Here is an 18,334-nt window from a genome sequence, read left to right as displayed (position 1 = left end):
CAGCCTGAAAACAGCCCAAACAATGGCCTGAAAACAACCCCAAAACAGGCCAAAAAACAGACCGAAAAATGGGCATGAGTGGGGCCAGCCAATGGTGGGATTAGCCCAACTGGCTGAATCCTATTTCTTACTTTGATGTGAGTGGCCGGGAAGCAGGGCTGGGTGTGATGAGTGACATCACCCACCCAGTCATATGACCAACCAGACATGCCTACCCAGCCAGAAAACTGGTTGTTAAAGAATTTGCAGCCTACCACTGCAGGAAAGCAATCAGAATTTTCTGTAATGTGCTCTCAATGAGAAATTATAACATTTGGCTATTCTCTGTCACAAATCTTTGATTTTCGTGGAGTAAATGTCTGTCCTCTTTACTGTGCATCTCTGCCTTTGAAATGATGAGTTAAGGAAGATCTGGACCTGTTCACAGAAAACATTAGCTTCTTTTCCAGGGCCCTGCAACATTTGAAAAGGTAGCTGTGTTTTAATTCTAAGAAAATCAGTGGACACTGCTGGATTCTGATCAGAAAGTCTTACTTGGAGAAGTCATGCTGGAGAACTCAATGAACATGGCCTATTCATGTAAGGGCCCTCCTTGGGAAAGGACATTTGTACCAGAAATAGTTAGATGGACTGCTTCCTTCCAGGAAAGACACATTCTTGGTGGAAGAAGTAGGATTCTTGGTGGAAGAAGTAGAATGTCCCTTTATCTGGAGTTGGACTGGCTGATTTCTAATGAGGCATCCATTTGCCCCTTTTGTTGCTCAGAATTGAGGAAGCTCCTCCACGAAGTTTTCTGCCCAATATCATTAAGAAGAGATTAACTCTGCAATGTTAGAGGATGACTCCATTGGCCTCTGTCCCTCTGATCATCCTGGACCACCTGCCCATCTCAAACAGAGCAGTTCCTCTGAGTGGCAGGTTAGACAAGGCCTCCTTTCAGCTGTTCTGAGGTTCCTGTGTAAATTTCTTACAATACACCAAAGCTATGTAACTCTGTCCAATACCACTTCTTTGGTCAATGTCTTCCACAATTTGGGCATCCTTTAGATGTGAAAGTTTAATTCCCAGAATTCTTAACAAGCTAGTTTATAGGGATCTATGACAATTTCCTGTGGCCAATTCACCACAGCCAACTTGCTGGGTCAACTCACCATGGCCAACTTGCCACAGTCAACTTGCTGTGGTCAACTCGCCATGGCCAACTCACCACAGCCAACTCACTGTGGTCAACTCACCATGGCCAACTCTCCATAGCCAACTTGCTGTGGTCAACTCACCATGGCCAACTCGCCACAGCCAACTCACCGTGGTCAACTCACCATGGCCAACTCTCCATAGCCAACTTGCTGTGGTCAACTCACCATGGCCAACTCTCCACAGCCAACTTGCTGTGGTCAATTCACCATGGTCAATTTGCCACAGCCAACTTGCTGTGGTCAACTCACCATGGCCAACTCACCACAACCAACTTTCTGCAGGACAACTCTCTGTGGGACAAGAGTTACACTAATATGAAAGAAATGTAATAGAATCATTAAAGAAAGGATGCAAAAGGAGGGGAATGGCAAAAAATATTTTTTTAAAAAATAATTGAATTGAATTGTCAAATTGTCCCACAGTGAGTTGTCCTGCAGCAAATTGTCTGTTGTGAGGTGTCCCACGGTGAGTTGGCTCATTTTCAGAGTTTGTGACATTTATGACTCTCTTCCCACTGGGCACCTGCCTGTTAACTCGCTCAGAGTTTAGAGAGGTGATGTCTCTCCTTGTGGCCATTATCCAAATCACAGTGATTTATTTGTTGTTCTGATGCTAAATCTCTAAAGACATTCGGATAGCTTTCAGATGTCACACGAACAGCAATAACATGCTTTCATCTTGATATCACATCAAAGGCATGTTGGCAAATGTCCTTGCACTGGAAAATATTGGGAGCAGAAATGGAAAAAGAAAAAAGCAGGACAGGTGGGGTTTTTTTTTTTTTGAGAGGCAAAGGTTGTGTTTGTTCCCTTCCCCTTCAGACATGTAGCATTGGCTGGACTCTGTCTGGATTAGGAACTTTCTGAAGCTTCTTTCTTGGAAGAGGGGTTTGAATTCTTCCAACTCTTTCTATCACTGTTCCTTTAAAGAAGACCCCTGTCTGGAGATTCCATCAGGAACACAAGTCATGGTGCTGCTTCTGCTGCTTCTGCTGCCCCAGGCAGTCTGGGGGAGTCTCAAAGCCAAATGCCTTCTGACTTTGAGGAAGGATGAGGTGTACCCACAGAACTATTACAGGCCAGGAGAATTTCTCATTGGTGGCATAGTCTCTGCAACAAAGGCTAGTTTTCAAACCTTACACTTTAACAAATCTCCTTTGACTCAATTTTATCGGTAAGTCAAAGTTCCTGCACTGCCTGAGAGGCCATGCCATTCCACACTGATTTCTAACAGTCTCATCTCTTACAATGAATGGTCTGATCTGCAAGTTTTTTCTCTCTCTCTCTCTTCTTATTTCATCCTTGAGGATTCATTTCCACCCTGTGGCTGATGAGCCTTTTGAAATTCTCAAATCAATCTGTCGGTCTGTCTGTCGGTCAGTCTGTCTGCCTGCCTGCCTGCCTGCCTTTCTGTCTGTCTGTCTGTCTGTCTGTCTTTCTCTCTCTCTCTGTCTATCTATCAATCACCTCTCTCTCCCCCACCCCTCTCTCTCTCCCCTTCACAGTACTCCACAAGGGGGGATGTCTCTCTGGTAAGGGGGAAATTACGTTTGTTCCAGGTTACTGAAATAAGGCCTTTCCTGTCTAATACAGGATTAGGATAAATAAATACTCAAACAACACCAGATTATCAGCTAGTAATTCTATAAGAATCTTCTATTTTTCTTGATTTTGCAGAAGAAGCACCCACTTCTCTTGCCATCCTATGAGCAGAGCAGGACTGTGGATGGAGAAGACAGGGTGGTTCTTCTCTTCTAGCCCACTCTTATCCAACAAAGTGGACCACATGACTACAAAAAATTGGGGAATGTTGCATTTTTCCCTGCAGTAAAATGAATTAACCACCACAATTTTTATTACATCCCAAAAAATCACTAATTAAATGAATGAATCCCAGATCAGAATTGGCTTGCCATACATGTGCAAATCACACTTGAGTGGATGCCAGGCATTTTAACTGTACAATCACTTAAATTAAGTCTCCTTTGCAGAAATATGGACAATGTAAACTTCACCAGAAATTAAGTAATAATAAGCATTCACATACCCTTTTTTACAATCATAGTTGCTAATTTTGTTTTGAGTGCATCTGTGCCTAAATTATCTTATATTTCATATGGAAGAATAGATCACTTTCCAAATATTAAATATTTGGAATATGACCTAAAAATTTGGAGAAACCAGAATTCTATTTATTGGGAGTTCTGCACACAAATTAGAAAAGAGTGATAGTAGAGGGATTTTGTATATGGTACGTTCAGGAAGATTGATGGAAGAATAATGAAACTCCACAGTGGAGGATTGGATTGTGAAAATGTCAGAATTTGCAGATACGACAAATTATCTGCTGAAAAGAAAGTTAGGAATCAATGAAGAGTCTCAGTTATCCAGATAGAGCTGTCTGAAAGTTGAGTCATGACACTGGAGTTATTGATATTTAACGTTCGAAGTCATTCATACATTTCTGAACTTGAGTTTCTTTCTGTTTTTAATTTCTTCTACCTTTTCTTCTTCCTCTCTTTCCTTCTTTCCTTTTTTTGATTATTTTTTATTTTATGTAACATTCTTAATAAACATAAATCTTAAAAAGAGAATTAGACAAAACTAATAATAATTAGATTATTTCAGACATAGGATGCATTCTGTATCTTAAAATAAAATTGAAATTTGGGGCTTCCGGTTTGAAGGGCTTTGGCAACAGACAGAAATCTGAGATCGTGCACTGTTTCTGTCCGGGCTCGCCGCTAGAGCACCCTGAACCAGCTGGTTTCAGGGCTAAGCCACCCCGTAGAGGTGGTGAAGAGGGGGGAAACCACCAGCAGGGTCGAGGAGAGCTGCATATCTCCTCCTCAGCTGGCCATTACTCCCTTTCTTGAAGGCGGTTGCAGCAGTGGTCAGAAATGGCCACCACAAAGAAAAATTCAACTGGAAAAGAATGTGCAGGAGGAAGATAAGAAGTGAAAGTTTTGGCTGACCGGGTTAAATTGTAAAAGCAACAACCAAGGTACCCTGGAATTTAAACTTACAAAAAATAACATCTCTCCCAAAGAAGAGTCAGAAGCAGTGAAGGAAAGTGAAAAGGGAAAGGTTTGGCTTTTTTTTTTTTCCTTCTCTCTCCTTCCCTGTACTGACAACTAAGAGACTTAAATAAGAAATCAGAAAAATCCACTTTGACATCAATAGGCAATTAAGCTGAAAATAAAACAAAATGCCAAAGGGATAATAAAGATTTCTGGACATTAAAAACTTTCTTTTTCATAAGCAGGAAGGGAGAGAAAAAGAATAAGGAAGAGGGAAGAGGGAGAAGACTGCCTGGAATTAAAAAGAATCTAAAGTAAAACTTCAACATGACTTCTAAAAGATACATTTTAACTGAAACTTTGCAACTAAATAGTAACCCCAGGAAGAGAAAGTGAAAGAAACAGCTTGCATGTATTTGGATTATTTGGTGACTTTTGGATTTTTGGCTATTATATTTGAATGACTAAAATCAATCGGGTGGTTGTTTAAAAATTTATACAATGGCACCACTTCTGGATGAATTAAAAATGGAACTCAAAAAGTACAAAGAAGATGCACAAGAAGCGAAGAGTTCTTTTGGCTTCATTTTTCAATTCTTAGAAATGGAGATTTGGAACTATGAGAAACAACAAGAAAAGACTGCAAAACAAGAAGACTGGGACAAAGAAGAAGCCATCTTTAATGTGGGGAAGAAAAAGGAAAGAGGGGAAAAAGAATGGAGAATTTAAGACTTAAAAAAACAACCAAAGAAAAGAAAAATAATTCGAAAAATAAGTATAATACTGGAAAGCAACAGAAAAGGGGAATACAGAAGAGGGAAATAGAGACAGAGAGACAAGGCGGTAAAAAGGGGAGAAAGAAGAAGGGAGGGAAGAAGGAAAGGAAAAGAAGTTACAAAGGACTGGAGCAAGATATAGAGAAATGGGACCTATTTAGGGATAATGGGTGAAAATCTATCTGAAAAAGGGATTCTGTAAAGGTACATAAGATTGTATTGTTATATTAGTAATAGAAATAACTTTAGAAAATTGGAAACAACATATGATTAAAATGAGGGATAAAATAGTTAGTGTAATTTAGTGAAATGTTTGTGAATAAAATAAGTGAAATAAAATAAATGAGAAAATTGAATTAGGAAGGAACAGGAACATTTTAATTAGTTAATTTTTTATAAAATATAAGTGAAAAGTGGGGGGGAATTAACTATGGAAAGCTTATAATTGTTCCCATAGAAGTATGATATTTAATTGAAAAGTAATGTTAAAGATGTTAAGACTTTAATATTAATATTAATGATAAAATTGACTTGGAATGGAATGTTGTTTTAATTATATCCATTTATGATTTTTTTCTTTTTTTAAGAATACAGTGTGTATGTTAAGAATGTACCAAACAGAATCCGAATGGAAGTTATGTATTATATTGAATGTTACAACTTTAGGGAATAGATATAAAGGTGTCAAACTCCAATCAGTAACTACAGGAGAAATTTTGTTTAATGAGAAAAGATAATAGATAATTGAAACAGGACAGACAAAAAATATAAATACAATGATCTGAATTGAGATGAGATAATTAAAATAAAATTGAGAAAATTAAAAGAGGGGAGAAGCTATACAAAAAATGTAAAATAGTAATAAAATATGGAATAGAATATAAAAATCATGAACCTGAATTTGTGTCTGTATGAAGAAATGTAACCCGGGATTATGCTGCTTTCAAAAAAGATGTTTTATTTGTATTTGTTTTTTCTCTTTGTGAAAACTCAAATAAAATTTACAAAAAAAATATAAATAAATAAAATTGAAATTACTATCAAATAGCTGAGATATTTTTGGAGATTGGAAAAAGCCATCAGATACACAATTAAATGCTCCAAACCTCTCAGCCTTCGGCAGATTAAAAATATTAGTATTCATTAGGGTTAATTAAATGTTGTTTCCACTGATTATGTTCTTAATATATTCATACTTTCAGGAGAGCAAGCACAGAGTACTGGAAATTGCTATCCTTCCTTTTTGCCATCTGGGAGATCAACAAGAATCCCAATATTTTATTCAATATCACTCTGGGTTACAAAATCTATGAAAATTATTTTAGTGCCCAAATGACTTCAGAGGCTTTGCTGGACCTGCTTTCAGAAGGGGAGGCCAATGTTCCCAACTACAGATGTGGAAGGCAGAGAAACACCATGGCAGTTCTCGAAGGAGCTGATACTGACATCTCCATCCAGATTTCGACCATGTTGGCAACCTACAAAATATCACAGGTGTTATATTATTATTATTATTATTATTATTATTATTATTATTATTATTATTATTATTATTATTATTATTATTATTAAAATACCTTCAACTGCAACCCCTGTGAATAAAACAGCTGAGGCATGCCAAACTGCTTTGCCACACAAATCATCTGTGCTCTAAAAAAACAAAATAAAGCCACAAAAAGAAAATCAGAATGTTGGAAATGTAAAAAGAAACCCAGTACATTCTTTCACATGTGGTGGACCTGCCCAAAAGCAAAGGAATTCTAGAATAAGATAAAGATCTGGCTACAGGAAATAATGTACCCAAACCTGAATTGTTTTTATTCGGGATAAGTAAAGAAGAATATACAAAAGAGATTGAATGTTTAATGAAACACATTTTAACAGCAGTTGGGATACTGCATGTCAAAACTGGAAATCAGATAGTGCCCCCATGATTATTAAGTAATGGATTGTGCAGAAATGAACAAATTCACAATGGAATTTCAGGAGAGGGAAGAAAAAGAATACTATACCACCTGGGAAAAATGGTATGCCTGTTTAGACAACAGAAAGAAAATATAATGCAAAAGTAGAAGTGTTAAAGTGTAATTATAAATAGTGTATATGTACGTACAGGAGAATGGTATAGCTAATGTCACTAATAGTTGCAAAAATGTATATAGAATTTGTTTTTAAAGGTGAAAATTTAATAAAATTTATATTTAAAAAAGGAAATAAAGCACAGGAAAGAGCAGGGACAGGCAGGTGAGCCCATATGCTTGTTGGAGTGAACCAGTTTGGAGCCAGCTGATCATTGGAACTCGGGGTTTGCCCGAACCAGTCTGAACCAGGAGAATCCTGGTCCTTTCTTATCAATGAAGAACCAAGTTCTATTATGGGAGTTGGATGAATTAAGGATGAATCTATCAAATGAGAGAAGGATCTGAGCAAACACATCCCTTCCTGGCACACTCATAATGCAGACTGGGCATCTTTGCAGGCTATTTGCAAGAAAAAAAATGCCACACTGAAGTGAGAGGAGGAGCAGCATAAGAGAAAAGTGACCAGAGGATTCCTTACAGAAGGTTCTTCTTTGCTATGAGTGTAAGAATGCTCTGGGAACACAGTGGCTCAGTGGCTAAGAAGCTGAGCTTGTCAGTCAGAAAGGTCGGCAGTTCAGTGGTTCGAATCCCTAGCACTGTGGAACGGAGTGAACTCCCGCTACTTGTCTCAGCTTTTGCCAATCTAGCAGTTCGGAAGCATGTAAAAAATGCAAGTAGAAAAATAGGGACCAGTTTGGTGGGAAGGTAACAGTGTTCTGTGGCCCTTCAGCATTTAGTCATGCCGGCCACATGACTGCGGAGCCATCTTCAGACAACTCTGGCTCTTTGGCTTGATAACGCCTCCTAGAGCTGGAAACGACTAGCATATATGTGCAAGGGGAACCTTTACCTTTACCTTTTAAGAATGCTCCATTAGGGTTAGATTTTGGATTTATGGGTCTGAAATAAAATACTTTACTTTTTTTCCCCTTTTCAGATCAGTTTTAGTTTTGTTTCCCAGATTCTGAGTGATAAAACTCTGCTTCCTTTCTTCTACCCAATGCTCCCTGCTGAAGGTCTTCAGTACCCAGGGATGGTGAAGCTGGTTCTCCATTTCAGATGGACCTTGGTGGGTCTCCTTGCTCCAGACACCGAGAATGGACAAAGGTTCATGAGGACGTTAACTTCCATGCTGAAAAGGAATGGCATTTGTCCAATTTTATCACAAACCTTTTCCCCAGCTTCTAGGAAATCCTTCACAGACTGGAATTTATACCTCAAATGGAGAAAGGTGAATGTCTTTATGTATGGTGCTGACTTGAACACATTCCATATAGGGGTTATAATTATGCACAATATATTTGAAACACTTACTGAACTTCTTGAAGGAAAAGTCCTGATCACCACATTACACTGGGACTTCACAATTTATTTGAAAGATAACTACTTTCCCACTCAATACATTCATAGTATTTTTTTCTTTCTCATGAAGAGAAATCAAATGGCAAAATATGGTGGTTACCAGCAGTTTGATCTTTTCATGTTTCTTCTTGCAATGAAATCCTTCCTGTGTTCTTATACCAAAGATGCCTTTTCGGTCAAAGTCTGGAGACGGTGTAGGGAAAGAGAAGAACTGGAGATTCTGAGGAAAGAGGTGATGGATCCAATCCTGGTTCTGGACAACTATTTCATTTACAACACAATCTGGGCTGTGGCACGGGCCATAAATGCTGCTTATTTATCCAGACCCAGGAAGACATTTAAAGGTGTTAACAACATGAAAATTTCAATGCTGAAGGCATGGCAGGTATTTATTTATTTTATTTGGTTTGTCAATTGCTTACAAAATAATAGGTATGAGTAAAAACATAGTTATGAATACATGGATACATATAAGAAAAATAAAAAAAAACCCAATAGGACAGGAATGGTAGGCACGTTGGTGTGCTTATGCACGCCCCCTACTGACCTCTGAGGAAAGGGGTGAGGTCAATAGAAGAACGTCTACGTTTGAAGGTTTTGGCATTTGGAGAAGAAACCACAGAGTCAGGTAGAGTATTCCAGACATTGATCACTGTGTTGCTGAAGTCATATTTCCTGCAATCAAGTTTGGTGCAATTAACCTTGAGTTTGTATCTATTGTGTGCTTTTGTATTGTTATGGTTGAAGCTGAAGTATTCATTGACAGGTAGGACATTGCAATGTATGATTTTATATACTATACTTAGATCAGACCAAAGGTGGCGTAGTTCTAGGTTTTCAAGTCTAGAATTTCAAGTCTGGTGGCATCAGGTATTCTTCAATGAGTAGAGGAGTGGAGAACTCTTCTTGTGAAATATTTCTGGACTTTCTCAACTGTGTTAATATCAGATATGTAATGTGGGTTCCAGACTGATGAGCTGTATTCGAGTATTGGTCTAGCAAATGTTTTGTATGCTCTAGTTAGTAGTGTAATATTACCAGAGAAAAAGCTATGTAAGATTAGGTTAACAATGCCTTTTAATGCCTTTTTGGCTATGTAGTTACAGTGGGCTCTAGCACTTAGATCATTAGAGATGAGTACCCCAAGGTCCTTGACAGAATTTGGATCATCAGCAAGGTCTTGACTACTCAGCCTGTATTTCATTTTCTGATTTTTTTGCCAATATGTAAGACAGAGCATTTGTTTGTTGAGATTTGAAGTTGCCATTTGTTTGACCATTGTGATATATAGTCAAGGTCTTTGTGAAGGATAGCAGTATTGTCAGCAGAGTTGAATAGCTTTACATCATCGGCGAAGAGAACACAGTTGCTCTTAATATGATCACAGAGGTTATTTATGTAGAGCATGAAGAGAGTTAGTCCTAGAACACTGCCTTGGGGGACACCACTGTTGACAGGTACAGAATTTGATAGGACGCTCCCAATTTTGACCATTTCTTTCCTATTGCAACAGCTGCCCATTTTATTTTTTATTTATTAAATTAATTGACCTCCCATCATATCACAGGATAACTCACTGCAGTTGAGAATCAATTTTACCATTGCAAGCTGGGTTACTCTTCTGACAATAGGAGTAATTTATTCTGAATATAAAAATTAAATTGAATCCTAGCTTTCTATTTCTCTTCCTTTTGCACTTGTTTCATCCTGCTCATTTATTTAGCAATAGCAATAGCACTTAGACTTATGTACTGCTTCACAGTACTTTACAGCCCTCTCTCAGCAGTTTTACAGAGTCAGCATATTGTCCCCAACAATCTAGGTCATCATTTTACCCACCTTGGAAGGATGGAAGACTGAGTCAGCCTTGAGCCTGGTGGGATTTAAACTGCCAAATTGCAGACAGCCAACTGTCAGCAGAAGTAGCCTGCAATACTGCACTCTAACCACTGCACCACCGAGGCTCATTTTCTTGTTATGCTCCTTTTTTAATAGCTTCTTGGTAAATATAATGTTTTGCCTCCACCACTTTTTTCTTCATAAGCCAGAGCACCACTCTGCCATCCACAGTTGAAAAAAAAGTGTGTTGCAGATATTAGGCAGTCTAACACTTCTGACCCACTCACCTCCTGGGTAGGTCCTCTAATCCAGGACAGGCTTGATTCAAAATGGGTCTCCTCCAGAGGTGGTATTCAGCAGGTTCTGACCAGTTTTGGAGAACTGGTAGTGGAAATTTTGAATAGTTTGGAGAACTGGCAAATACCACCTCTGACTGGAGATTTTACAGTATCCTTCCCCTGCAATCCCACCAAGCCAAGCCCTCAGAACTGGTAGTAAAATAATTTGAATCCCACCACTGGTCTCATCCCTTGACTAAGAACTCCTTTGATTCCTCTTCCCTGTTCAAAACTCTCAGTAGCATCTGAGACATCAAACTGTCTCATCAACATATGGAAAAATATATTTGGGCCAAGAAACTAAGCATACTGAGGCCAGGTCAGAAGATGAAAAGTTTTACCGGGAAAAGTCTAGGACCAACAACAGTGATGAACGTTCTTAAAATCTATATATATATAAGCAAAATACCACTCATGCATCATCACAAAATCTTAAGAACCGTAAAGCCTACAGTACAAACTAGTAATTTGGCACATATGTTTCTCTTGGCTTCTAGGTACTCATTAAGAAAGGATTTTTCGAAATGACCATCAGAGCATTAGTATTTCTTATATTATTATTAACACACTCTGATGCTAAGGAGTTCTACTCCCCCTCCCCACCTGAAAAGAAATCTGTTCCAAATGCAAAACACAAGCAGAGGAGTTTCAGGTTCACAGCACCAAGCTGCTTTAGTACAGAACAGTTGAGCTAAGCCATGCCTAGGATCCTTGCTGTCTCTTTCTTGCTCACACAGCAAATACTGTTTCAGTTTCCAAATAGGCCTCAAATCTCTTGGATGCTGACAGGAAGCTAGCCAGATAAATACCAATGGATGCTGGTAGGCAAAGGCAGAATTTTCCCCCCTTATTTTCCTCACCAAAAACTAAGCGTGACCACATAATTTTGTAGCAAAGCATGGGTACTGAGCTAGTATTCCATATATGTTCTATAAAATTTCAAGGAGGTGAAACTGGTAAGAAAGATCATATTTCACAATGAAGATCAGGGGTGTCTTCTCCATGCCAAGTGATCCATCTTCATCTCCAATGCAGACTTTCACAAGCACAATGTACAAGTCCTCCCCCCACCATAGTAATCCTCAAGGTGAGTGGAGATTTTTTTCTTAGTCATCTGCCCATTGACCTGCAAATAAGTTGTTTACAGCATTGTTATTTTGTGGGGCATTTGTTTTCACTTTGGATTCATTGGCAGAATTCCTCCCATGGGCTTGAGCATAACATCCATTTCCTTTGGGGTTTTAACTTTGGACCTCATTAGTGAGAGCTACCGGATTGTGTCAAGCTAAGCTCACCCTGGATGTTTTTTATCCATTGGTTTTCTAAACTCTGCAGTGACAATTATGAATGAGAAGAGATAAAGGGCATCAAGGTTGTTTACAAAGCCATTCTTGGTCCTTCTAATAAGATATTTATGGTATATTCCACAGGACAGAACCTCTATGGAGTCTTGCCCTAGAGCCATGATGGCAAACCTATGGCACATGTGCCACAGGTGGCATGCAGAGCACACAATGTGGGCACACAAGCCGCAGGCAAACTTACCTCACTCTGCATGTGTGCACCTCCCAACTGATTTTTGGCCCATTTGAGGCCTTTTTGGGCCTCCCAGAGGCTTGAGGGAAGCTTCTGCAGCCTTTGGAGGCTGAAAAATAGGCCTATTATGTCACTTCCTCTATTTCCAAAAATACCAGAAGTGAGGAAATGGGCCCATTTTTCAGCCTGCAAAGGCTACAGAGGCTTCCCTCGAGCCTCTGGGAGTCCAAAAAAGGCCTCAAATGGGCAGAAAATCAGTTGAGAGATGCAGTGCAGGTAAGGGGGTGGCAGGGGGGATTGCAGGCACATGCGCAGGGAGTGGTGGGGCTCACATGTTGCCTTCTGGGTCCTGGCACACGAGCTTGCACACACAAGCACGTGTGCAATTTTTGGCACAGGACCCCAAAAAGGTTACCACCACTGCCCTAGAGCTTTCTCTGTCTTATGTAACACTATCCATTTTCTCTTCCTTTCCAGCTTCATTCTTTTCTTCAAACCTCTCAGTTTTCTAATAATTCCCTCGATGGAGTCTATTTGGATGAGAATGGAGATCTGGTAGCAGACATGGACATTATAACCACAGTTTTCTCCAAAAAGTCTGTAAGCAAAGTGACATTTGGGAGTCTAGAAAGACAGGGATCCTTAGATTTCAACTTCATAATCTACAAGAATGCTACTGAAAAGATGGAAGTGCTGAACAAGGTGTGGAAAATATTTTATTATATCCTTTCAATAGTTTTAACCAAGAAGATTGCAGAGTTGGAGCAGGAAAAGTCATCTCAGTTATCCCAGAGAAGAAACAGCTTCTATAGTTAGATGTTCAGGAATCAATGGGAAAAAAAACATCCTTAACTATACCAGTTAAGTGTTTATCAGTCTTCTGCAAGGGAGTTAGGTTTAAGTCATGATTTTGCCAAAGCAGAAAATTAATTCAACATCCCCATGATTATTAGGAATTTAAACAAACTATTTCAGAATGGGAAAACATAGAAGATAAGTAGGCAAACCCAAAGCAGCAAAATCAGTTCAAAGTGCTCAAACTGTTGGGATGCTTCAAATTTAGCAAAGCTGGGAGAGCCCCAATTTTTTTTTTACTTGTCACCTCTTTTGGAAAATACAATAATTAATTTTGTGAATGCTATTTCTCTTCCTCTCTCTGCTCAGCCCCTGCCCTCTTCCAGGTGTGTGGAAAGCTGTCCCCCTGGATTCATGAAAGTGGCTCAGGAAGGGAAGCCCATCTGCTGCTACAGTTGTCGTCCTTGTGCAGAAGGATCCATCTCCACCATGGAAGGTGGGTGACATGGAAGGGGGAGATTTTGAGGAGGACCACAGATCTTGGGATTTTCCACAAGTATGCACTTGGGAAAGTTTGGCCAGAGTGGGTCCCACTTCTGAGTCTTGATCAAGAATACATTTATGCCATAGTGGATTATAAAAAATGATATTGGAGGTTCATCTGGTATAAAGGTCAAGCAAATAGGGATGCAGATCATGGATAAAGATGTACAATAAGTCTGTATCGAGTATTGTGAGAAAGATGACATTTCTTCCCCTTAACCTTTTACAATACATTTTATTTATTTTATTTATTTACTTGATTTGTCAATCACTTACAAGGTAATAGATATAAGTAATAAACATGAGTAAGAATACAGGAAATAGGTACGAATAAATGGGGACAATAGGACAGGGATGGTAGGCATGATGGTGCACTTATGCACACCCCTTACAGACCTCTTAGGAATGGGGTGAGGTCAATAATGGTTAGTTTGAGGTTAAAGGAGTGGGGGTTAGAGAATGTAACAACAGACTCAGGTAGTGCATTCCAGGCATTGACCACACTGTGGCTGAAGTCGTACTTTTTGCAATCAAGTTTGAAGTGGTTTACATTGAGTTTGTATCTGTTATGTGCTCTTGTATTGTTGAGGTTGAAACCGAAGTAGTCATTGACTAATAAAACATTGTAGCAGATAATTTTGTGTGCTAAGTCTAACCATAAGCAGCATAGTTCAAAGTTGTCCAAGCCCAAAATCTCAAGCCTGGTGATATAGGGTATTCTGTTGCAAGCAGAGGAGTGTAGTACTCTTCTCATGAAATACTTCTGGACTCGCTCAATTGTATTAATGTCTGATATGCAGTGCGGTTTCCAGACTGATGAGCTGTATTCGAGTGTTGGTCTGGCAAAAGTTTTGTATGCTCTAGTTAGTAATTCGATATTTCCGGAGGAGAAGCTTCGTAAGATTAGATTTACAACTCTTTATGCCTTTTTGGCAATGCTTTTACAGTGAGCTCTGGCACTTAAGTCATTTGATATCAGAACTCCAAGATCCTTGACAGAGTGAGGATCATCAGTGAGATCATATCCACCTAGTTTGTATTTGGTGTACTGATTTTTTTTTTACCAATGTGTAGGATAGAGCATTTGTTGATTGCAATTTGGAGTTGCCAGATGTTTGACCATTCAGACACATAATCAAGGTCACTTTGAAGGATAGTAGCATTGTCAGTGGTGTTGAATAGTTTTACATCATCCACAAAGAGGATGCAGTTGCTTATAAGGTGATTGCAAAGGTCATTTATATAGAGTATAAAGTGTGTAGGTCCTAGAACCCTGCCTTGGGGGACTCTGCTGTTAACTGGAGCAGGGTTTGATATAGCGTTCCCTATTTTTATTATTTGTTACTTGTTTGACAGGAATGCAGTAATCCACTTATGGAGGGATCCGGAAATGCCATAACAGTTTAGTTTTAACAGTAGTTTGTCATGTACCACTGAATCAAAGGCTTTTCAGAAGTCTATGTAAATTGCATCTATAGTTTTACCCTGGTCAAGTAGAGTAGTCCATATGTTTTTGCAGTGTAGGAGTTGTAGATTGCAGGACAATTTTTTCCTGAAACCAAATTGTTTTTTGGAGAGTAGGTTGTTTGACTCTAAGTGGAGAGTGATGAAGTGATTAATGATTGATTCCATGACTTTACACGTGATAAAACACAATGAGATTGGTCTGTAGTTTTCAACCAGGTTGGAATCACCTTTTTTGAAGATAGGGATGACCGTAGCAAAGGATCATAGGTTTGGTAAGGAGCTGGTTCTGAAAGATATCATATATAATGCTTAGGGGTTCCACCATGGCAGAGGAGAGCTCTTTTAAGAAGTATGCACTTAATCCATTGGGGCCAATAGATAGGGATGGTTTTAGGTTTCTAGTGTCTTTTCTACGTTATCTTCTGTAAAGTCAATATGTAGCAGGTCATTATAGTTGTGGTACAACTAGGAAACGTGGAGCATGAACCATTGCTGTTTACAAAGACTGAACTGAAGAATGTGTTGAAGAGATTGACCTTAACAGCTTCATCGTTGCAGTATTTCCCATTTGGTCCTTTTAGGGGTGGTTCTTGATCCTTTAAGTTTGGTGTTAACAAAATTGGCGAGGGTGGATTTTGTACATAGGAGGTTTTCCTCTTGCTTGCAGTGATAATTTGTGCATTTTGCCTTTATCTGTTGGCATAGGATGTTGTATTGTTTTTTAAAGTTTGCTACATAGCTAGTTTTGTTTTTACACCATAGCGATCTTGTTTTTTTATTGAAGTTTCCTTATTGTTGTGGGTAATTTGTTTTTTGTTTTTGTTTTGGGAGGTTATTAATGGTACATATAGTTTAATGACTCTTTCAAGTTCAAACAAGAATACATTAGAATGGTCTTCTGTAGTATTACAGCTAGAGAACAGAATATGCCAATCAAGAGATGATAGATCAGCATCTATGAGATCATAGTTGGCTTTTTTGAAGTTGTATTTTGGGGATCCATCATTATGATCTTCTTTGTGAGGGTATAAATTGAGACAAAAGTCGATCATGCTGTGGTCACTGTTTGAAAAGGGTTCTTGTATTTGTAGGCCATATATTGAGTTTGAGCATATATTGAGTTTGAGTTGTTCTGTGTTTCCATATTTACTTCGTTGCTCTGAAGAGTGAGAGTTCCCAGATTCCAAAATATGATAGAACTTTGATCAGTCCTTTGTAGGATGATTGATCAGAATCTTGCAAGTGTCCATGTCTATGGGCAGTCTTTAATCAAAGGATTTATTTCTTTGCTAAAGGAATCTCCTAGAGTGTCTTTGCTAGGCTCTTCATTCTAATTGAAGTGGTAGAGAGACTCGGCAGCCTGATGTAATAATCCTTTGACTGTGCTATCTGTTCAGATGGTGCCATTTTTTTTGGTAAGCCTCAGGTGACTCCTGGGTTTGTGTCTCCTGAGGCTGACATTCTGCTGGAGTCTCTTTTTAAAAGTCATTGTCTGAGTTCTGCCCATGATGAGGAGAGGAGAGGAATAATGAGTTGGGATGGAGACACACTTCCTCTTTACCCTAGGAAAGGTTTTTCTGCTTATAACAAAACAGAGGAATGCATTTTGATGTCCTCATTCCCTATCTAACTCATCTTCAAGGGGAACTCCACCTGTCTCTCTATGCAAAAGGTATTGTTTATCCATTTCAGCTGGCACAAGGTACCTTAAGTGATTCTTCACATGAACTTCATTCATGCAGGCTGGATCTCATTGGTGCCTCGAAGCATTGACAAAAGGCTCGGATCCAGTTTTCAACAGGTTCAGAAGTGGAAAATACTGAAACTGCCTTCCTTCCTTAAATCCTTTCTTCCTCCTGCTTCTCTCCCAACAAGTATATTGATGTAATTGTGACATTAAAAAATGCTATTAAGCTGTTCTAGACATCTACACATAATCATTCACACCAACAACAGTTCCACCCAAACAATGCTTTTGATTAAAATACGTGTTAAAGGGAGATCCTTTTCTTGCTCTTTTTCAGATGCAGACAAATGTACCCAATGTCCAGAAGATCAACATCCAAACATCAATCAAGCTCACTGTATTCCCAAGATGAAAAGCTATCTTTCTTATAAGGAAAATCTGGGGATCATCTTGACTGCCATTGCCTTGTTCCTCTCTTTAACCACAGGCTTTGGCTTGGGGATCTTCATTAAATTTCTGGAAACACCAATTGTCAAAGCCAACAACCGGGATCTCTCTTACATTCTCCTGATCTCCCTCCTGCTTTCCATCTTTACCTCCTTCCTATTCATTGGCCAGCCAAGGAGAGTAACCTGCCTCCTCCGACAAACAGCCTTCAGCATTATCTTCTCAACTGCCATTTCTGCAATTTTGGCCAAAACAATCATGGTGGTGTTAGCCTTCTTGGCTACAAAACCAGGAAATAAAGTGCAGAGGTGGCTGGGGAAGAGCTTGGCCAACTCCATTGTCCTTTCTTGTTCTGGCCTCCAAATTGTGATCTGCAGCATCTGGTTGGGCACTTTCCCCCCATTCCCTGACTTTGACATGCACTCCCAACCTAGAGAGATCATCCTACAATGCAATGAAGGCTCTGTTGCCATGTTTTATGTTGCCCTCGGGTACATGGGCTTTCTATCTGCCATCTGCTTCACTGTGGCTTTCCTTGCCAGGAATCTCCCTGAGGCCTTCAATGAAGCCAAGCTGATCTCCTTCAGCATGCTGGTCTTCTGTAGTGTCTGGATATCTTTTGTGCCAGCCTACCTGAGCACCAAAGGGAAGTATACAGTGGCTGTGCAGGTCTTCTCCATCTTGGCCTCCAGTGCTGGCTTGCTGGGCTGCATCTTCATCCCCAAATGCTACATCATTATTTTTAGGCCAGATCTGAATACCAAAGAACATTTGATTTCAAAATAAAGGAGAAAAATAACTTTTACAAATTTATTATGTTCTCAAAAATATCACTTCAAGTTGAATTAACAGGCTTTGATAATTTAAGGCTTGTTTATTAAATTGAATAAATGTCAGAGTCCCTGAAAATGTGTTTTGTGAGTGTCCCACCAGGTAGTCAACAGCTATGTGCTCAGCCGAATTGAGCCAAGTGAGTCAAATTCCACAGACCCTCATAGAATCATGTTCTTTCCTTACCATTGATTGGGTAGAAACCAGTAATGGGATTCAAATAATTTAACAATCTGCCCTAATGATTTCTTCCAACAACCAGTTCATCAAACTGCTCAGAAATTTAACAACTGGTTATCCTGAAGTAGTTGAATCCTACCACTGCTAGAAACCCTTTTTCCTGAGCTGTGTGGACTCATCCACTGAAATAATGGGCAAAGTTCACAGCTCATGTTTAGTTCATCCAGGTTTTTTCA

At 39.2% G+C, this 18,334-nt stretch overlaps 1 protein-coding gene across 1 annotated transcript in view; it reads left to right on the top strand.

The window, feature by feature from the left end:
• The window catches only part of LOC148126697 (vomeronasal type-2 receptor 26-like), a 28,660-nt gene extending 10,664 nt beyond the window's left edge, over positions 1-17,996 (top strand). The window contains exons 4-7 of the mRNA XM_087928139.1: positions 8,600-8,820; positions 12,626-12,850; positions 13,313-13,439; positions 16,978-17,996. Of these exons, the coding sequence (XP_087784265.1) occupies positions 8,600-8,820; positions 12,626-12,850; positions 13,313-13,439; positions 16,978-17,873 (1,469 nt within the window). The 3' untranslated portion in view covers positions 17,874-17,996. The remainder of the gene's footprint in view (positions 1-8,599; positions 8,821-12,625; positions 12,851-13,312; positions 13,440-16,977) is intronic.
• Positions 17,997-18,334: the final 338 nt, after the last annotated feature.

This window comes from Pseudonaja textilis, chromosome 2, assembly GCF_049901715.1.
Source record: "Pseudonaja textilis isolate UNSWEBS1 chromosome 2, rPseTex1.2, whole genome shotgun sequence".
NCBI lineage: Eukaryota > Metazoa > Chordata > Lepidosauria > Squamata > Elapidae > Pseudonaja > Pseudonaja textilis.
This window is presented reverse-complemented; position numbering and strand designations above follow the sequence as displayed.